Below are 22,050 nucleotides of genomic sequence, written 5' to 3' on the forward strand. Positions count from 1 at the left end.
CCTCCTGAACCCTTCACTATGTTCCATTACTCTCAGACTTGCCTCTTTCCACCTACCTGCAATTTCCTCTCTACAAAGCCCATTGCTAGAGCATCTTCCATTCTCTTGTAGCTGCTCTAACATCCCGTTCATTGTTTGTTTCACTGGCCAATGATCACACTGATTTAATCAGCAGTTCCCCTTTGCTGCCAGGGCTGCGAGCATAGGAACCTAACACAGTTCTCAGTTCAGGGCTATCCCTTTGCTTTGAGGACTCTGAACTCCTTCAGGAACCAGTGGAAAGAAAGAAGTGAAGAAAGAATGACAGAAGCTCCCACCACTACTTTGATAAAAATAGGAACTCATTATTTAAAATATTTCGTTCAGCCTCCAATAGCAGTAAGATTTTTAATCTTAGAACTGTATTAGTCAGTAACAATACTCACTGACAAATGATCTTAATTGCCAATTAAAAAAAAAACAACTCACGTGCAAAAGAAACAGTCACAATGCTTCAATTATACTTTGGAATTGAAATACTGCAAGTTATAATCAAATTTCATTAAAAGAGCCTGCACTGCACAACAGCACACAATTCAGCAGAAGATTTCATGCTATGTACATTTACACTCCCCAGTTGTTATTTTAAGCAATTCAGTAAGACCATGGCATGAAGCAAAATTTCAAAGTCTCTTAAATATAAATGTAGTGAAACACACAGTATTTCTTCACAGTAAGAAACAATTGAGTACAGGTGGCTTAAGTGAACAAACCTTGTTTGCATTAAGTTCTACTTGTATCTTACTGTGGGTCATTCTGCTCCGCACAGTTGAGTAGAAAAACCCTCTGCCCTTTTTATAACAAGGGTTGCATCTAGCATTTTTACTTTTAAATTATATATATTTATAGCTATATATCTCCCTTTCATTATTCCCAAAGCAACCCTACTAATCTGGCCTCTTTATTTTCTTTCCTGGACACCAGTATCTCATCATTCATGCATTTTAAAAGACCGACAACAGCCTTCCATCCTCAAGCATGAGAGTCCGCAAATCTTTGTATTTCCCTTTTTCTTTAATGGAAACATTTTTCCACATCTACAAGGCCCTTCATAGTTCTATTCCCCATTAACAATGCTGGTTTTAAGTCCCTATTTGTTACTGTTAAGAAACTTCACACTTGAGCTGGTCTCATAAGACCCCCTAATCTCCTCAAACCCCACACTTGCCTATAGCAGCTGACCTATAAATAAGAGATGCACTGAGGGGGGGAAGCTGTTCATTATGTTTTAAACACTTGCATATAGAGACAATGCCCCCATGAACAGGGATGTGAAAGCAAGAACAAAGTTAAGGCAGTTTTTTGATATGCTGCATGTACAAGTGCTCTTAGGAAACCAGGAATGTGACAAAAACTTGCAGTTACTCCACGGTGTTTAGTCCAAGGTAAACTTGGAAGTCTCTCTCCAGAGAACGACTGTCTCTGTACACAGTCTTTTTCCACAGAAACCATGCAGTAAGCAACTTTGAAAAATGCTTTGTTTGCACTGTATCAGTATGGACAGCTTACCCATAACACGTTTTAAAACCTTAATTGAATTTCTCCCCATGGATTACAATTCAACAAAAGATTCTGCCATGAGTATTACAAAAATAAGCTGCTATAAGAAATACCTTTATACACATACTAAGGATATTAATAGGAGGTGGTTCTACCATTTTTGAGTAATTAATTTTCAATCAATTCCTGCTTATATTTTAAATGCATACACTTAAATCTTGAAATGACATTTAAATGACATTCTGCGTTTACCACAAAAACATGAACCAGTCATGACTGAATCAGTGTGCTACACCACTGAATCCTCCTGTTTCTCTTCAGAGCTAAAATTACTGAGAGATGTATAGAAGCTCTTTCCAAACACTGAGTTGAGAAGGAGAGATCAGGTTAAATCGGCTTTATGTTCAATAGTAATAATTCAAATTTAGGTCCTATTTTGTTTTCTAAGGTATGAGAGAAGAAGATATTGTTCATTTGGGACTTTAATTCAGTTTAGGAAAATAAATGCTAGAGAAGTTTCAATGAGATTTGCTTTGTTAAGTTCAGGTAGATCACAGGAAGGCAGTAACACCTGTAGTAGTTTCAAACTGAGCAGCACCAATTTTAAAATAATACACAGCAATTACAAAAAAATAAAAACCACTCAGCTTCTTTCCTCCTCCATGAAGAATGCAAAAAGAAAACAAGACAGGCAATTAGAGTAGTATCATAGCAAATTAATAGTTCTCAGTCCTATGAAAAATGTTAGCACTTTTGTAATGTTTTCCTTTTTTCCACTGTATGTCTGTAATTGCAAAACTAAGGGAATACTACAGCAATAGCAACCCTTCAGAGTAATTCAACAGAAAAAAAGGTAAATTATTTTGTCTTTTGCCTATTAGCAATATGCAAATACTCATTACAGCATTTCACCTATATTTTAACACCTACCTTCAATACTGACAGAAATATTCAGTATAGCAAAGAAAAATTAATACTCTTCTGCCCATATCTGCTCAGCTTTGCTTTACAACATACAGTACACATGATCTAACATAATTTTGGTTGTTTTGACTACATTTTACAGAGGTGAAACTGCAGCCAAACTAACCTAATGACCCACACACACACAAAAAATCACTTATTTACATTAAACAGTACAAATGTTAAACTTTAAAAATTAGTAATTTCCCTAAGACTGTTGAAGACTACTTCCTTCTTCCAGTCTGTTAACACATGATGTGAAAACACCTGCTTTCAGATCAGAACAAATGAAACTTTTCACTGTCTTAACAACTAGGAGAAGGTACAGTGGGATGGTGTTCCTTTCATTCACAAAACTAGAAATAATTCATTTTCCTTCATCCTGACTGCATGCATACATGCTCCAGACCATTCCCCAGCTATTAAATCCAGCTGGTCCTTGTAAGGACTTCAGAATATCTCTCCTATCTTACAACACTTCCAACACACAAATAAGCAGAAGCACTCCCCATATACAGCTTCATCCTCCAGATGTTTTCATATATGCATGATTCCACTAAATGCAGCTCTGTTCAAGCAGAAAAAATTACCAACTGTAGCAAAACTAAGCAGAATTTCAAGAGAATGTGGGACTAATTTTTGGACAGGTACAGGAAATAAAAGAGGACACCTCTGTATCCCAAAAAGTAGTACAGAATAGCAGCATATGGGCATTGCACATGCATTTAATTCTGAGATTACTACACTTTCAATTATTATCAGATACAATGAAAATCAGTGTATTAACAAAAGAGGCATGTTCTTATAATGCATCTACACACTTCTATGATATTAACAGTGGTCTACAGAGCCTCATCATTAAGTCAAAGAAGGAAAAACAAATAGGATTTATAAGAATAACTGGGTACCCAGTTGTCCTAAAAAGGTACTTGAAAGATACTTCCTTTATCTTACTATGACTATTACATCAAGTAAAACTAGTGCAGCAATAAATGTGTATGTACATCAGAATTTGTTGGCTGTATACAGAACAAAGAAGCACTGATTTAAAGCTCCAAATTCTCTACTTGAATACTTCACCTTGTACCTTAACACAAAGTCCAATCAACAAAACAAAAGAATTTTTCCAATTCAGACAGCAACTGCAATTTTCTAAATTCTGGCTGTTTGTTACCTAACACTGTTTATTACCTGGAAAATCCTACTTTTTTTTCCTAGGAAGCAGGGATACAAAATAAGATCAGTTAAAAATACTGGGGATATTACCACTGTTTATAAACCTGTAAAAACACAGGAGGCTGACTTGACTGTGAACACAGTTCTTCAAGCTCCTGGCAAGAAAGGCTCCAGTATGTGCTGCCTTTGATCATCTGTTAAGAGTTCTACATAGCAGCTACATACAAAGAAGCTTTTTTCATTTCTGATGGGGCTTAGTCTATGGAGCATGTACCTACACAGTACAGCACCACAATACACAAAGTTATTAAAAAGGATGCAAAACAGCAAATATTTATTGCTAATGAAAAATTCAGAAAACTATTTCATGTTATCAAATGTTGCAGTATGTCTAAATAAACGAGACATACCAGTTAAAATAATAAAGAAAGGGTTTATTTAAACTTTGGGGCTGTAAGGAAAACTACCATACCTGGAAAAACCAGGAAGTTAATAGGTGTTACAATGCCTCAATGATTGCTTCCAATTAAACTCCCATTTTGGGTTCACTCCAGTCACCCTAGTACAAGGCACATTTAGTGTAAGACATCACCTGAGTGATACTGGCTAATTTTAATAAGAACTTAGCGATTGCTTAAGTAAAAGTTTGTTAAAGATAACTTACCACCATCCCTCTCTCTAACTCTGTGAGTATGCACACTTTTTGCTTTACTGTGCCCTGTGTTGTCACCGTATTTGTTTTCAGGGCTGTCAGAGCGCCGCAGCATTTTATTTGGTGGTGAGGGATCTGTGGTGTCTCGCATCTTGTCATGACGGTGATCACCACCACTGGGGTGACTCTTGGATGAGTACTTAAGAGCCTGAAACAAATCACAAGAAAACAGGCATCGACATTAGATACAAAATTATGGGATTTTTTTCTTCTCTTCCAAAAGTACTTTTAAAAGTTAATTAATTTTCATTTCCTATTAAAAAAAAAATCAGCATTAGTCTTCCTAGTTTTAATTACCTACATTAAAGCAACAAGTTCTGTAATTAGAACTTAAACCAATTTCTCCCACTATTACATCCAATGCAACATTTGCTGTAAAGAAGAATCTAGTTTCTCTATCTTTTCACTGATGCACTACACACTTTCAGTAGTAAATGGGCCACAGTTTCTCCACACTTTTGGAAGAGCTAGTCTCCACTTGTTATGAGGAAAACAAACTTACAGTTACACTGAATCAGTGTAAACTTTGAGTATGTCCTCTAGTCAAGACCACTTGGTTTCACCATTACCTTGAATTTCTGTGATGTTTTCTTCAGTACTAACATCCTGTAACACGTGTAATTAATAAAATAATTCTAGGGGGCCAAAACATGTAATGTAATAACTCACTCTAAAGTCTTTACCAAAAATTACATGCTTTGCCTCATTCTAACCTGCTTGGTTCTGTGAACTTCTGAGTGGCAAGCGTTTACATTTACGCAAACTGTCACTGACAGCTGCCTTGGACCGCCGTACTGCACTCCAGTCAGTGATTGAAATACACAGAAATGAGGCAAAACAGTTCAATTCAGGGCCTACAGAGAGCAATATCAAAACATACAGCTTTCCACAGACTCAAACCTCGACAACTGGGTTTCTTCAATAGAGGCAGCAAAGAAGTGCAATGTCTACCGTACAAGAATTGAGGCTATTGTTGGTAAGTCAAGGACTTGATGGTTTCTGAACATGCCCAGCAGCTGGCAACTGCAGAAATTAAGCCTCACTTGCAACCCCAAGTTGGTCAGGGTCTAAACCCGTGCCCTGCTCAGATTACAGCCCCCAGCAGCAGTTCTGGGGAGAAGAAAGGGCTTTGGGGAGGGGTTGGGGGAGAGGGCTGGGGGGGGATTGGGGGTGGGGGGGAGAGTAAGACTCCTTTTGTTTTTAGAAGAAAAACATTCACCTCTCCTGGATCTCCACTCCACCGTAGGAGACCCCGGCTCCCTCACCCGCCCCTCGCACCCCCCCCGACTCCCAGGCCCGAGGCCCGCACGGGTCGCACTAGGCCTCTCCTGCTCGCCCCGGCTCCGTAGGCCTCGGCCGAGCACCGCGGCCCCGTTCCCTGCGCCAGGGCAGCCGCCGCCACCTCTCCACCCCGCGGCCCCGGGCCCAGAGCGCCGCCAGGGGCCGGACCGGGGCGGCCGCGGCACCGCGGCCTGCAGCGGCCGCCGGAGCCTCTGCTGAAGTAGTACCCCCCCCGCCTCCCCTGCTCCTCCTCCCGGCCCGGCGGTACCTGGTAGGGCTGCGAGTCCCCCCTGCGGTCGTGACAGCTGAGGAAAGAGCGAGAGAAAGACAGAGAGGCGTTAGCGAGCGCCCGTTACCGGCCCCACGGCCGGGCCGAACATGGCGGAGGGGGTGGGGGGGGGCGGCCCCGCGGGGCCGGGGGGGTGAATTTACCCATCACTGAGTCTCTGCTGTTTCCTCGCATACATTACCATCAATGCCCGGCCTGTGTGTGTGAGGGTGAGGGGACCAGGAGGGCACGGCCGCGGCCGGGCCACAGGCGCCGAGGGGGGAGGCGGGGGCGGCAGCGCTCCGGGGGCAGGGGCGGGGGAAGGGGGCGGCTCGGGCAGCTCGGCTGGAGCGGCGCTCACGGGCCCATCGCCTCGAGAGGGGAGACGCTGGCAGCTCGGCCCCGCGCGCGCTGAGACACACCGGGAGCACCGACTCGGCCACCGCCTCCCCCCGCCGCGCCCGCCGCCGCCGCTCCAACTACATCCGGGGAACTCGGGCGACGCCGCGCTCGGTCAACGTCGGCTCTTTCCGGCTCTTTCCGACGCGCTCCGTCCCCTCTGTCCCCTTTGCTCTCGGGCGACTCTGCCTTCGGTAAACATCGGCTGCGTCCGTCGTGCCTGACGCCCCTCAGTCCCTCCCTTCGGCAAACATCGGCTGCCTCCGCCAAGCACGACGCCTTTCAGTCCCTCCCTTCGGCAAACATCGGCTCCTTCCGTAACGCTCGGCCCTCCCTGCCCCTCCCGCCTCGGCCCACTCTTGCGAGCTCTACCTGTCTTCGGAAAACATCGCGTTTTTCCGGAGAGACGTTTCCGCGCGGCCGTCAGGGCGGCGCCGCGTTCGGAAGCGCTCGGGTATTTCCGTGACCCCTCACAGGCCGGCGCGGTCGTTGGCGGGCGCACGGCGCCGGTTAGCGGAGGGCAGCGCGGCCTCGCTGGCAGAGCCGCTCCCTCGGTGGGGAGGAATCGCGATCCTGCCAGGCAGGTGGGGGCAACAGGGGGAATTGCGGGGGGGGAAACTAGGAATGGGACGGTCTCCTCTTACCTACCCCCTCCTCCCCTTCCGCCCGGGCACTCGATGTGCAGATAGGAGCCATTTTGTGCGCGGCGCGTGTTCCCCGGGGCCGCGCTCTGCGGCGAGGAGGGTGTTAAAATGTCCCTGGGACGGCGGCCGCGCGGGTCGGGCCTCGGCCTCGCTGTGTCCTCGCGGGCTGTGAGTCCCGGCACACGGGATCCGCGTCACCCCCGTGTTGGGAAGCTCCTGGCGCTCGCTGTGTCGGGAAGATTCCCTGGTGTTGTCAGTGCCTGCGGAGCCCTTAAGCAGGCACTGACGGGACGAGGAGCGATGGCCATAAACTAAAACACAAGAAGTTTCACCTCACAATGAGGAAGGACTTCCTCGTGTTGGGGGTGGAAGAGCACTGGATTAGGCTGCCCGGGAAAGGCGTGGAGTCTCCCTCTGTGGAGACATTCAGGACCCACTTGGATTCTCCAGGTGACCCTGTGTTGCCAGGGAGTTGGACTGGATGGTCTCCAGGAGGCCCTTCCAACCCTAACCATTCTGTGAATATGTAATTTTTGCTTTTTTCTGACCAGGCCCTCGAAGTTTGGGGTACAAAGCATCCTATATTCAGGATTGTATAAAGGAAAAATTAAATTTAAAAAATTTAAATTAAAGGAAATTTAAAAATTTCATAAATACTTTGATACTATTGCCACGACAGTGTCATAGGGACCAGCAGCTTTCAGTAAAGATTTGAGAGCATTTGCCAAATTTTCTTCTGTCCCCCTCCTGAAAAGGGAAGAGATGTGGCACATCTAAGAATGGGCATGTTAACCTTTAATAGAGAACCTTGTCCGGTGGCCCCATATATGCTAGTGAAGCATTATTCACGGCAACATCTTACAGATGTTTTTTTTTTCCCTGTTTCTTTGTTTGTTTGTTTTCCTTTCATTTGAGTGCAGAAGGCCGTTGCTTAAAGGGGACTTCAGGGAGTGAGTGCAGGATGACTCAGCAGGGAGCTGTTCTTCAGGGTTACAATAATGAACTAGTGAAATGCATTGAAGATTTATGTATGCAAAAAGAAGAACTGAACAAACAAATCCAGCAAGCAGAAGAGGAAAAGAATAAACTCCAGCATGAAATCCAAGTCCTCAGTGAACAGCTGGAGTTTGTATGTGAAAACCTGGCCCAAAAAGTGGCTTCACGGAATGAACTTGATAAAATTCTTGCTGAAACAGAAGCTGCTTACATGAAGATTTTGGATAGCTCTAGAACTTTACTTAATGTCCTGAAGAAGGAAGTGGGAAGTTTAAAGCATTCACCAGATCTGAAAACCAATGTAACGTGAAACAGTCAAATGTTTGGACTCTGCAGTGCTAAAATTCCACTAGGTGAGAAATGTGGTCAGCCACAGAACCTTACAGCCACAGTATAAGCAGAGAAGGATTTTCTTCCAGTCTTTCTGTATGTTTTATTCTTTTCAAATGCACTAGAAAATAGATTAAATAAAGTTGCCGTTTTGCTTTAAAAAAATCTTCTTAATTGAACACTACAAAAAATAGCAGATAGGTAGTTGAGGTAGATGGGAGACTCAGTTTTGACATCATTGTGCTTCAAGGCTTAGAAAGAAGGCATGTTTTATGATGGCTTCAGGTGGCTCGCAGTAAATGATTCTTTGAAAACTAGTGGCTGCAAGTCAATTAGATGCTACTTCTTTTCACTTAACAAATGCTTAGGCTTTACTGTTGGGACCAAGTAGAAATGAGCTATTTAGCTTCCTCTAGAAGCTTGGAGTTCTGTCTGATGCATGCACAGAGACAGCCCCATTTACAGTAATTGCCCACTTAAATAATAGAGGTAAGAAATCAGGAGTAATGCAGGGCATGGAGGCTTAAAATTTTGCACTGTATGTGGTTCATGTATCTTCTGAGGCTATTCTTCAAAGCCTTGTTTAGAAAGAAGGTGTGCTGCAGTGAAAGTCAGGTTCGGTGCAAGAGCAGACAGCATCACCATGAAGGCTTGGACCAGTAATTCACTTGGGGGTAAAAAAAGGTGTCAATAGCAACTAGAAGTCCTGAAAAACCACTGAGGTCCAGTTAAAAATACAGAGGTAAATACAAGATCAAAGAAGATCATCCTGGCTAAAAGCCAGTAATAGAATGTCTGGAAGCCTTTTTAGTGCCTTTTAGCTCCATACTGATCTTTTAAATAACTGTAATAAGATTGTGGAGAATAATGAACATCCTGAAATGTTGTGAAAGAAATACAAATGGAAGGTGAAAGAAGAAAATGAGAAGTGGTTTACAGCTGTCAGCTATTCTTATAGAGGACATTAAAATAGAACTTAGTTTAGAGATCAGGGATGATATAACAATATGGCATAAATTTCAATTGAATGCTCTTTTTTGTTTCTGCTGAACCTCTCTGTTCTGCAGAAATCTCTCTCAGCAGTATGTGCATGTACACGTGCATTTTGTCCCCCTTATTTGTGTGTTACAACAGTAACTTTTTAAACTGTCTTGTCAAATCTTCATTCAATACCAATTAATTAAAATGGAAGAAGTGCATTTGAAATCTCCTGACTTGATAGTGGTGTGTCTGTCAGGTGCACATACAGAGGGAATGGAGATGTGAATAATTTTGGTAATAGCTCTTCATCAATAATAGAGAGCAAATTTTATGTTCTTCTGGTTGCCAAGCTACATCAGGGATTGAGTGTGACTGAGCTAATCACAGTTTACTTGAATGGCACTCCAGAGGCTTCCCTCTGGGGGATTCCCAGTGGGCAATGCAGAGGTGATAAAAGTACATTGTCTCAGGGGCTTTGCTGTTGTAGTACTGCAGCACTCAGGACCACCTTATGTTGAAGGGAAACACAAAAATTTTGCTATTTTTAGTAGCAAAAAAATGATTTATTTGACTGGACATTTCATGACATTCTGTCTGCCCTTAGTCTTGTAGTAGTAACTGATTTATAAGAAATAGGAAGATTCAGGAAAAGTACTAACTAAAGAGCAAGATCTTAAAGTTGCAAATGCAAGCTGCTGCTTCTTATTAGCTGCACTGGAAATTGTGAAAAACAATTTGTATCATAGAAAGCTCATTTATGGAAAACAGTACAGTTATTTCTAGTATTGGTCTCACACAATAATTACAGGTTTGTTTGCCTTAGAGTAATCATAAATAATGCTTCTTGTTCTACTGAAGCTGATAAAAGAAGCTTTAAGAGAAGCCTTATAAGACTTTAAAGAAATCTACTTCACAGCCATTATTATGTCTAGTTGTAGCTATTACAGTGTCAAAACTAAGTAACTGGAGATGCTTGATTTTATTTTATGCTAAAAAAACTAAGGGAAAAATGTAACTGTTGACTATACTTGTGCACATACAGGGGCCTCCCAACATTCAAATAAAAAGTTGAAATGTTGCTAGAATTCCATTCAGTGATCCCAATCTAAAGTTTCCATTTAAATTCACATTTAAAAGTGGAGAGAAGTAATAGATCTCTAGGGCCTGCCTATTTTTAGAATAACTCTCTAGTGTGGTAGTCATACCTGTAGAGTTGCTACTCAGCAATAGTGTTTAGGATTATATTCTGTATTTATCCAAATGAACCCTTTTATTGAAGTGGTAATCTTTTTCACTGCTTTTTCAGACACTATAAATCTTGGCATGAATAGCTTTTATTAAACGACTTCACTTTGTTCAGAAGACATGCAGACTAAGTTGTTCCAAAGTATTGCTGGAAGAGAAGTGATAATTTGCAAATGGCAGCAGCTCTGCAGGGATAGCCTGAAACAGAAAGTTTACCTGGAATAAGGCAGGTCATAAGTTTAAAGTATCGTGCTTATTCCTGACTTAATTTTTATATTGAATTTTTATGACTCTCTGAGTTTGACCTGGTGCTTTAATGTAGTGCTAACAGTCTAGGAGCCTTATTGAGAAAAACTGGGTTCCTAATCTAAACTGCTGTGTTGGGTGTTCTGTATCTTTTTTAGTATGTGAGTAGACAGTTTTTGAAACTCCTACCTGTGCCTGATTCAGAGGTTCAGTGAAATGCATCTGGATCAGTTGTCTAAAGTCCTGAATTTATGTAAAGGCAACTTTACCTGGCTTCCAAATAACAGAACATAACTGGAAGAGATCTGATGATTCCCTACTTGGATAGCAATGCTTCTTGAAAATGTGCCCAGCACTTAACACACTAATGATCAACAGTTTTTTCAAAACATTTGACTGTTGACTCCTTTCAAGTAAACTGAAGATATTTTGGCAGTTACCAAAGAAACTGCTTGTGGGTGGTATGTTGAAGTAGAAGTAATTTTCTGTGTGGAAGTGATTATAGGAACCACTGGGTGAAGCGCTTATGCCAGCAGCCATTCACACCCCGTTACAGTCTCTTTTCAAAGGTCCTTACCCTGCAGTTCAGGTGCCTCCCACGTGCAGTTTCTGTTAATAACCTTACAGAAATGGAGGTGAGTGAACTGGGCGTTCACCCTGATTTTAAGGGTAGGGAATAAAGAGAAGGTATGGATGTGAAGTCCTGGTTTGGGAAGACTGGAGCATGAGGGGGTAGGATGGAGAGGCGGAGTTCCTCCTAAATTCTGTCTGCTCTGAGCTACTGCCTACAGTTCTTGCTACCCAATAAATCGAATTCTAGAAATCATCTGAGCTTCATCTGAACTCTGGCCATTCTCCCCCTTCCTTTAAGCTCATCGATGGTCAGCAAAAGAGGCAATCTTTGTTTTGTTTTCTCTTTCTTTCTTTTATTTTTTTCTGTTCCAGCAGGAGGCTGTGGAATCTGAGCCTCCTGTTTGCTGGTAAGTGTGCTGCCAGGCTCACACAGGATGTTGTTTCCCGTCCTGGTTGCTCTCCTAAGAACAGTCCTCAGGGAATTGCTCGAGTTTTATAAAGAACCTCCAGTTCTGTGTGTACTTGATGTAGTCTATATGTCAGATTGACTTTGGAGAGTTTAGGCCGAGGATTGGCAGGTTTTTGGCTTTTGGTGAATGCAAGAGATTGGTTTCCTTGCACTAGGAATTCTTCAGTACAGGAAGACTAGGCATCTTCAAATACTCAAAGAATTGTACATTTAAACAATGAAGCAAGCTGTGTTCTAAACCCAGGTGACTGGACCCTGGATTGCTGTCTCAGAATTGAGAATCATTTCCATGTAGGTCTTGGGGTACAAGTGTGTTCCGCTCCAAATCAGTAAGTGGATTAAGCTGAACTGGTAATTCTGTAACAAGAATATTCAGAAGATGGTTAGCCAAAGGATTAAATGTCTACAGTTAATTCATCCTACAGATGAGACTTGTGCAGAAGACCAATATCTATTACTCCTTAGATGATTCTGCTGGTTAGGAAAGATTTGAGTGATGAGGTGTAGCCTGTGGCAGTTGCCTTAACTTTGAGCAGGTCCTAGATTCTTGGGGTTTTATGCAAGAAGTAGACAAAACAGTTATTTTTTTCAAGTTATTTTCTTTTTTAATTTCTTCTTTTTCAGGAATGAGCAAAGAATTATTAATAAATACTTTAGTGTTGATTTATTTGTGTGTGTGTTGGTGGTTTTCTTAAAGGATGAATAGGCAAATTTTCCTAAAATCAGAGTGCTCTTCTAGCTTGAATGTATGTGTGTGATTTTAAATATGGATGTAAATATTTTCTTTTTTGGGTAAAGGACAGACTAGCCTTTGATAAATTTGTGCACCAATTGCTTTGTCAGTGTCTGTTGTTTTACTGGGGTGGAGTCAGGCACCATGGCCATTTCTTGGGTGTCTGTTCTATGTCTTTCTTTGAACTTGGGATGGGTTTTTTCTTCTTTGCCCTTTAACTACTTACAAATATGTCAGGGATTTTATTAGATGCCCCAGAGTAGTCCTTGATGGTTGTCTACCTCATTTTGTTTCAGATGAAGTTTGGTTCACTGTCTAGCTGTAAAACCCAGCTACTTGCATGTTAGGCGTTGATGAAACATGGAGAGGTTCAAGCTTGCAGAGCAGGGAGCTATGTGGTCATACATAGCTCTAGCTTGTGGGGTTTGTGTGAAAAGTACTGCAGTGTTGTAGTGTGCATTGACAAAAAGAAGGTGTTAGTAGAATTGGGGCTAGTAGAACACTTTGATTTTGTAGTGGTTTTGAAAAGTAGTTTTACAAGATCTTGTGGGGTGGAACACTTTGCAGGGTTTTTTGCCTATTTGTGCAAGACTATGGATATGCTACAGGAACGACTACAGAAAATTTGTAAATTTTAGTACAAACTTGGGTATCTTATTTAGCAGCACAATGGAAAATAACAGTATAAAATACATGCATTTTGATCATAGCACACCCATTGTTTGTGACCCAATGCAAAGCTGATAATATTTGTTAGTATGCTTAATTTGAATGTCACAAATGGGGATAAATGTTACTTTTAGAAAAGGATTCATCCATATTAGAGGAAAACAAACACATGTTGACAGAGATCATGTTTAGGAAAAAGCATTTGTGTAAAGTCCTGGCAGTCATGCTCTGGAGGTGGGGTTGATTGTGATTCTGCTGATTGTGATGGGAGCTTGTTTCTCTCACAACTCACTTCAAGGCCTGTGAAATTTCATGGGATGGCTTCTCCTCTCAGCCTTAGCAGCACTCATGTACAGAGTGTGTGTACTTGGTCCTGAAGGATTGAGAGCAGTGTCAAGTATTCTTTGCTATCTTGTGTGAAGTAGGCATGTAGCTTCCTGGCCAGCCTAAATCAAGACCACAGGAGTGGTAGAGACTATAAAACAAAGAGGCTGAACAGTTTTTAACACCTACTTTGAAAAATGATTAAAATTATGAAACCTGATAGAGTAGTCACAGAGCTTTTTAAAGTTAAATCTTCACAGGTGTTATTTTTTGAGCTTCATATGCGTGGGTTCTCTTGCTTCAGTCAGAGCTCCCATAATTGGCTTGAGGTTTTCCATTGATATGGGATACATGGGAACACTTCTAGAAAGTTATTTACATCATAGTCCATGACAGATTTGTAATTTAGTTTTTTTTAAAAACCATATAGTTGATTTAGTTGAACATAGTAAAAAGTATCATATTTCTTTCCTAAAGGCTTTCAAATCTCTCTGTATTCAGAATTAGATCAAAGTACTATTTGTTGTTATATGATTATTAAAAAGTTTATAAAACTTGGATGCTGGTTCTAATCAGGCATGTCTGTCAGTTCCTGACACAAAATCCTCTTCGTATTCTGCAAGCTTACACTTTCTTAAAACCTCCTTTTTTTCTTATTCAGTAAGAGCACTTTAAGTTAAATTTCAGCTTGAGAGAGTTTGTTATTTGAATGTTTATTTAATGTAGTTAGTATTCAGGGATAAATCATACACTGTCAGGTGTTTAAACCAAAAAACTGGCAGTAATTCTTAAATGGTTTTGCAGTTGTTCAGTAACAGAAATCCTGCTAGATGTTTGTGCTGCTCACTGCCTTGTAGTAAGTGAGATTAATTGCTGTAACTCATAAATCCAAGGTACTTTTTGTTAAATATTGAGTCTTCCTCAAGTGTTGTTGCTAGCATGAGTGGAATGGATACTCCATTCCAGGGAACATGGGGCAGAAGACGAGCTGCCTTTTTAGTAGACACCACCATCTGGAAAGAGAGGAGCATCCTTGTTAGCCTTGTTGTAAGGTCCACTGAAGCAAGCTGAAAAAATGAAAACCCAGTCCATGCGTCAGTCACAGGGAATGTGATACCCACTTGCAGCCAGGTTATCTTTAAAGGCAGGAGCTCAGGTACAGCTGGAATCAGTGTAGCTGCTGCAGAACTGGGCTCAGAGAGGCTTTTTTTGCCCTGCCAAGAAGCAGTTGGCCCTGTGGACACACTTAGGAAATCTACACTCTGGAGTCACTGGACTTGTTAGAATAATGTGACCTGTTCTTGAAACTCAGGGAATTCTGCATCTTAGTGACATGACTCTATGAGAAGGATATTTATTTAAAGTCCTGTACATTTTAGTGGTTTTTCTCTGAAGCCTAAAGTCTTCTTGCTTTAGATTCAGGTTGTTCGGGTTCAAATACTTGTGACCAAAAATACAGATGCCCAAGTTCCACTGAAGCCCACAAGCCCGTAAGTTGTTGGTACTCACTGTGTAGTGGACTGAGTTCTTGGTCAAATGCAGTCTTAATCCTTTAGTCAAGTTGCAAACTTTGTGGCTCTTCTTAGTTTCAATGATTTGCATGAAGTGTTGCTTGCTCAGTGTGGAATGTGCTTTCGGTTTTCTGTTTGTTTTTTAATGAAGTGTTCCATTGAGGCCTCTTGTGGCACTCTGCCATACACATTCATGGTGTGCATGCGAGAATGTTTTCTTTGAGAATGTCAAAAGGAAACTACCTGTACAGCAGCCATATAACTGAAACAAAATTTGGTTTTATGCCATGCTGGTTTTGTTTTTAAAAGTGTTTTGAAATGATGCATCTATAAATATATAAATTTATATAGGGTATATAAACAAGTGCTTCCAATGAACTGTTCACATAGTACCTCACAGAGAATGTTAATATCTTTATCCCCTTGATTGACAGTGACACTCAGTAGTAATCTGCCCCAAATAAGGGATGGATCTGGGAACAGAGGCTTTGCTTTTTCAGCCTTAATTGAATGCTCTGACTTGGACTGGTTCCCAGGGATTCATGTCCTGTTTGGTGTTTTGACATAAATGGACGGGATTATGCATTCTCAACCTGTGTGTTGGAGGTTGGGATAGATATAACTGATTAGAGGCACACTTTTTTGCTCTTGTTTCCTCCACATTGCAACTTGATGATGATGTTTAAATGTGTTATTCCTTTCTCCATAGATAGACCCTCCATGACAAGAAATCCCAGCTCCTGAGCAGCCACTTGCACTTTCCAGACCTGCTCTTTTCAAGCCCCTGCTTTGGGACCTGTAGGAGGTGGGGCAGAGAAACAGAAAGAACTTTTAATGATAGTTTCTAATTAATTACCTTTCAAAGCCTAACCTTTTCCAGATACGTTGCCTTTATGGACCCTATTGTTTTATCAGGCTGCTTACTACCTTATACTAGTCCATGTAGGACCACCAGGTTTTTTAGGCATGGAGGCTCCTTGGTGCTTAAAGGTAGTGGGAGGTCTGAATTCTAGTCCATCTATAACAGCATACAGAGCACATACAAGAGCATCAGGCTGTGAGGCAACCATATTCCACCACAGCTAGTTTTGGGTTAATGGATTGAAGTAGTATGGCAAGGGAGGAACTCTAGATATCTGGATGGGTGGGGCTCTTCTATAATGAAAATAAGCTGGCTGTATGAATTCAGGTTAAGAACCTAGGACAGGTGGCACCTGCTAGCAGTATTCATATATTCACATATCATATATATATATATATGCGTGTGTGTGTGTGTGTACTCACACATACATTAAAATGTATATATAAATATACTCAGCATTTTTGTAAGTATAGGAGTTCTTGGTAAAAAGCTGTCTAATACTTCAGTATTATCTGCCATTTGAAAAGACAGTTTAAACAGGTTGGACATTAACAACTTGCATGAGGTTGTGTACCCTGTTTTTTCAGTAGTCTTTGCAGTCTTGCTTCCACATAAGCCGTCATTTATAGCACCATCCTCATCTTCCTCCTGCAACAGCTTTTGTTGCCTCTATTTCCTAGCTCCTTTTTTTCCATGTGTTTAGTTATCCCAAGCTGCTGACCACAAACATGCTGCTCTTCTGACATGTGGTGGGTCAGAGATGCTTTCACTATCTTGATATTGTCCAGACATGTTCTGGCACACTCAGGAAAATTGTTTGCATGATAAACAGATTACATTCAATTTGACAGTGCCCCAAAAGTTATGATTGGATGGGGTGATAATATTATATTCCAGAGAAACAACAGACACCTCATCTTAGTTTCATCCTAAAAAAAGGATGTAGGTCAAAGCAATGGATGGATGGGAATTTTCCTGATATGCTATGGAGATTAAAGAATAGAAGTTTATTTTGTTTGTCATTGAGTATAAATAATATAATCTTCTGCAGTTAAAGGTCTGTATGAGACGCTGTAATTTAATTTGTTTTAAGGCTGTGTTCAGAGTGATGTGAGTTTGTTTCAGAAATGTTTGCTCTGTGTTTGAGAAAAGATTATAACTTGAAATTAGAAAGAGGAAAAGGAATAGAGTGCTGGATCTTGCAGATAATGATCTCATTGAGGAACCTCTTATAGGTTCAGCTGTGTCATCTTCAAAGCTCCGAGTGCAATCTGTATGGCAAATTAATAAATATCTGCTAAGACAGAATAGAGTATGGCACAATAAGACTACTTGGAAAAAGTTATGTCAAGGCATTGTATGTATTCAGCAATTTTCTTTGCAATCCTGCTCTATTTTACAGCCTAATCTCTTCTCCACTAAGATGTGCTAGAGATAAACATTGCAGATGCCTTTGTGTGCAGAGAAGAAGGACAGGCAATTAAAAGTCTGCGTGCTGTGAAGTCTCTGGGTACCAACAGTGTCTGCCCAGACCTTTACAATGTTTTAGGGAGCAATTGGTTTTCCTGCTCTCTGGGGTGACCAAACACAAATAGTTTTTGAAGGAGAACAGTAACTCAGTTATTTTCATGCTAGCTAAAGTCCTGCTGGTTTGCATAAAGGTTTCCATTTTTATTTACTGGTAGCAAAGTCTTGGTGACAAAGTGGTTCCTCCAGATCAGACACTGTTTTATTAGAGTGCATCATTTCATTTCTGACAAAGAAAGGGCAAACTTCTGATAATGTAATGAAAGAACCTCGGGCAGGGCAGTATCTGGTATTGGCCTCCATCAAAGAAAAGGAAAAGCACAAAAGAGCCAAACTGCTGGCCATGGTCTGAATCAAAGGGGTTGCCTCCAAGAGTAGGAAGTGAGAGGGATTTTCTTTCTTTTAACTTGCTCCCTCCTACATCATTACTGGGCTGAGTAAGAAAAAAATTTTCTTTTGAATAATAATAAATGGGATAATTTGCTTCAAGAAAAGCTAGGAGGCAACTAGCTGCTAAAGCTGCTCCATGTGAGCTTCATTTATTTTTTTGTCAAAAAAATTTCAAAATGCAAATTCTAAAAGCAAGCAGCCATTGTAAGGAAAAGAAGAACAACAAAACGTTGTGTTTGCTTGTCATTGCAGACCTTTTATAGTTGAGTAACCACTTCAATGAGCAGTTTCTTGGCTGCAAGTACTGCTTGTCCAAAACATGGATTTTTGGTCTCAGACTTGTTCAGTCTAAAATTCCTTTTCTTATTTTAGATAAACATAATAAAGCAGTATACTTTTTTATTTGTATTGCATATATATTATATATACATGTTATATATTACTTATGTAAGTATGTTGTTACTTAGGTAGGTATGGAACTGAATCTATAACTTAAAAGTACAAGGTTTTTTTCCCATGGTTTACTATGCCATGTATTACTACATGTGTTACCACACTGATGTAGCTGGCATGAGGCTTGGTTCTCAGACATTAAGATGACCTTTGAACTTTGACTAGCTGATAAGTATTTATAGTTTCAGGTGTTGGCAAAGTCAGAAGCAGCCAAACATTGGGAAGTGTAACTTGACTTTGCAGATTTAAATTAGGATTTGCATATTGCCTTACATGAAACTTGCCTTTGTTTCAAATAACTTCTGCATCTGGTTGTGTGGTGGGAGAGCACAGCCAAATGTTTTAAAGAGGTATCAAAAGCCATAGAACCATTTAAATTGGAAAGAACCTCCCAGATGGTCAAGTCCAACCATTAAACCAGAACTGCTAAGTCCACCACTAAACCATGTCCCTAAGTGCCACATCTAAGTGTCTTTTAAATAAATAATAGCTGCTTGAGCTACTAGATGCTACTTCTGCTACACTGGGATTGTTATATTGAGAAGCTGTGATGTAACTTGTAGTTAAAATAATCTCATTAGCAGGAGCACAAATCCCCTTAAACTAACTACAGTAGTTGTACAGTGTTACTGGATTTGAAAATGTAAACTTGTGATTCTTGTGCTTTGGCCTGTATAAGAGCTAAGAAGGTAACAAAAAATAATCTTAAAATTCTGGAATGAGTTTTGAGATATTAATTAGAATTTAATAAGTGCCTAAGGATTTTATGCCACAAGACTCACTGAAAGTTCGTGGGTCTTGTGCTCTGCTTGCTGTTGCTCTGGTTTTTAAGATTCAGGATTCTGCATGCATTTCTCAGAGGCCTGGCTCCTGAAAGCAGGGCATTTTCTTTGTCTTTCTTCCCCCTACCCTCTGAAGTTACACTTCTGTTTCTTGTAAAGAAAAGGCTGAAAGTGCAAAAGCAAGTAGAACGGCTCAGAAATGCAAATATAAACAATTCTAAATCTTTTTCATTATTTAACAACAGTCTCACACTTCGTGCTTGGCCTGGTGTGTGTCTTTTTCAGTGCCTGAAGCTGGTAATGGTCAGAGTCCTATTGAAAATTTCACACCATGTTCTGCTTCAGTCAAGTCAGATGCAATGATGGCTCTAGGAAAGGCCCCCATAATCTGTGGCTGTAGGACATAACTGCCTTTCTGTGCCTGTGTATTTAAATTCCTCTCTTAGTACCTTTATCAACTACACCCAGCTTTCCACAGTCATTATGGGTTACTCAGAACTGTCAGGAAGCCCCTTTTAATCCAGCCTCAATGTGATCTGCAGGTGTCGGGGAACAAGGTGTATGGAATTCTGGAGCTTCCAGGCCAGCAGAAGCTGGAAGCTCTATGGGATGGTAGGGGAGGGAAGGGCTGCTGACTCCTGGCAGAGAGAGCATGCAGCACCAATACAGCAGCAGCCTGTCTTCTGCCAGAAGTATTAAACTGACATGATGCTTCCTAGAATCAGGAATCTTAGAGGAACAAACCATTTCAGGGCTGAAAGAGGCTTCAGGGGATCTCCTAACATCACAGTGTATTTGTTCCCTGCGAGTGAATGCAGAAAAGGTAGATGGGGAGATGACTGAACAGAAGGAGTTTGTAGTACTTGCAGAGCCTGCTTTGGAGTCTGAAAGGCCAAAAATACAATCATAACATCTAGCTGAGGATTGAATATGTGATTTAAAAATGGAACAGTTTGTCAGACTGAAGCTAAAGATTGAAGTAAGTATGCTGTATAAAGGGTAGGACAAAGACGTTTCAATAAAACTAACTCTGATCAAGAGAGAATAAGCAACTGACAACATCTAGAGGAATTTTTCTGAGAGGAGAACATCAGAACAACTGCCAGAATTGTATAATTTTTCAATCTTTTTTGTTAAAACATAAATTAGTATCTAACATGAAGAAAAATTTATCACAATAGGAATAATTAAATCCTTGGCAAAATGAACATGAATTTTGATGCCATTCCACAATTATTTTTGACAAATGTTTTAAATTTGGCCCAAACAATAGCAAGGAGGCTTTGTGGGTGTCATAATATGCAATCTAGACTTGAATGATTTGTTTCAGTCATCATAAAGAGGGGACAATAGAGGAAGCATGACAAAAATATAGACAACAATGAGTAGGGCTGCACATAATTTTGGCTCTCCTATTTTTATAAAAAATCTTTGTGGTTTGCTTAAAGCCTCAGCTCCCAGATTCATGTAAATAAGCTAAGATTTCATTACACAAAAACAAGTTTCTAATTTCTGCAATTGCAAAAGAAATGCTTGTATACAAAGCAAGAAGAGGAACCAAAATACATCTGTTTAAGAGACAAAAAGTAAAATCCACCTTTACTCTAAAAAAACCCAAAGGTGTGAAGACTTGATGCTGCTATTAGAGCTCAGGTCAGTATTTTTAGTGTGTTGGTTGCTCAGACTGACATTGCAAGGCCTTGTATCCCATCCTTTTTCTTTCCTTAGCAACGTTCTCTCAGAGCCTGGAAAATAACATGCCCTCTGTTTTATGTGCTTTTTCCTTCAGCAGATGCTGCCAAGCCCAGCGTCTGATTTCAGTCCTGATCTGGAATAACTCCAGGGGCATGCACGAAGCCATCTCTTTTCTTCCCTCCTAAGGAGTTGGTGGCAGGGAGGAGACTCAAGACTATTGTTCTCCCTCCCCGTGTCCCTCCTGCAGCAGCAGCCAACATTGTTCCTTTTCATTTACTTCCCCCGCTCTGTAAACCAGCAGGGCTCGCAGCAGAGGGATGCAGCTCTCATTAGAGTAATTAGGCTGATTTATGAGAGAGTGGCACAGTGAAGGAGAGCTTTCCTAATACAGTGTTCCCCACGGGAGGCTGGGCACCCCCCAGCTGCTGGCAGTGCAGTGCTGGGCCTCCCTGCCCGCTCAGACTGGAGAGCCCCCTTCTCTTCCACCTCTCGTATCAGTGAAAGTGGACAAACGCATGCAATAAATGCTTTTTTCCTTCATGTGATATTCTTCACAAGTTGTATGTTCCACGTCAATATTAGAAGTCTAATTAAAGTAATAAAGGAGAGGGATCCTTCCTTAGTGTTAACTAAGTGTATGTTTTGGCTTATAAAGGACTCGAAGCAAGTTTGCTTTGTCACTGGAATGGCAAGAGCTGCTATGGCTTTATGTTCCTCTTCTGCTCTGTGGAAGTTTTCCATTACTTTTATGAAAGGCTTATGTATGATGAGTTAGGAAATTTCCTTCTTCCTGAAAAATGTTATGAATATACTTTGTTCATCACGTTTCCTTGGTGTCTTCATGACAAGATACAGCGTGTCCCTGGGAAGTCCTGCTGCACTTTGGAAGTCCCATTTGAAATGTACATGGGCCTATTTAAAAACACATTTAAGCTTTTAAAAGTGTATTATACAAGCAAGCAAAAAATAAAGTATCATTAGCAATTCTGCCTGTTGTGTTTCTGCCGGACACCAGGATCAAACTTGAAAAATTTGCCAGCTGCCTGCACTTCCCAGTGCAATATTTGTGGTCACCTTTATGAAAGAAATGTACCCATCAGTTGTCTTCACTAACAGGGTGGTGTTGATAGTGCCTGAAGGGCAATTAAATATCTTTGTAATCATCCCCCAAGTCTATAAGAACATATTTTATCCAGAGCATTTTAGTGGTGCTAAAGGCATGTTCAATAGCCTCTCACATTGCAAACTGAAAATCCTCAATGAACCAACCCACGGAACTGCC

The 22,050-nt window shown here is 41.0% G+C and overlaps 2 protein-coding genes across 11 annotated transcripts in view; one reads left to right on the forward strand and one right to left on the reverse strand.

Annotated features, from left to right (window-relative positions):
- The window catches only part of WAC (WW domain containing adaptor with coiled-coil), a 57,122-nt gene extending 50,870 nt beyond the window's left edge, over positions 1–6,252 (reverse strand). For 4 of the 5 annotated variants that reach the window (XM_059841088.1, XM_059841081.1, XM_059841064.1 and 1 more), the window contains exons 1-3: positions 6,104–6,252; positions 5,940–5,976; positions 4,343–4,538 (exon numbers count right to left, since the gene is read on the reverse strand). In XM_059841088.1, the coding sequence (XP_059697071.1) occupies positions 4,343–4,538; positions 5,940–5,976; positions 6,104–6,144 (274 nt within the window). In that variant the 5' untranslated portion in view covers positions 6,145–6,252. The remainder of the gene's footprint in view (positions 1–4,342; positions 4,539–5,939; positions 5,977–6,103) is intronic. The other variant, XM_059841072.1, reaches the window with a different exon arrangement.
- Positions 6,253–6,766: 514 nt separating this feature from the next.
- LOC132324700 (microtubule nucleation factor SSNA1-like) lies at positions 6,767–21,752 on the forward strand. 6 transcript variants are annotated; one of them, XR_009485710.1, is made up of 5 exons: positions 6,767–6,922; positions 7,903–8,331; positions 14,965–15,038; positions 15,769–15,864; positions 20,863–21,752. XR_009485710.1 is itself a non-coding variant. In XM_059841101.1 (3 exons), exon 2 carries the CDS (start codon positions 7,944–7,946, stop codon positions 8,286–8,288), a length of 345 nt encoding a protein of 114 aa, XP_059697084.1. In that variant the 5' UTR covers positions 6,767–6,922; positions 7,903–7,943; the 3' UTR covers positions 8,289–8,331; positions 20,863–21,752. The 6 variants fall into 6 exon arrangements, 3 of the variants coding, with proteins under 3 accessions (XP_059697084.1, XP_059697094.1, XP_059697111.1); XR_009485708.1 differs by lacking the exon at positions 14,965–15,038; XR_009485709.1 differs by lacking the exon at positions 14,965–15,038 and having other exon boundaries at positions 20,866–21,752.
- Positions 21,753–22,050: the final 298 nt, after the last annotated feature.

Source organism: Haemorhous mexicanus, chromosome 1, assembly GCF_027477595.1.
Source record: "Haemorhous mexicanus isolate bHaeMex1 chromosome 1, bHaeMex1.pri, whole genome shotgun sequence".
Lineage (NCBI taxonomy): Eukaryota > Metazoa > Chordata > Aves > Passeriformes > Fringillidae > Haemorhous > Haemorhous mexicanus.

Excerpts from the sequence above, each read along its gene's own strand:
- LOC132324700 (XM_059841101.1), top strand. The coding sequence starts at position 7,944 with ATGACTCAGCAGGGAGCTGTTCTTCAGGGTTACAATAATGAACTAGTG.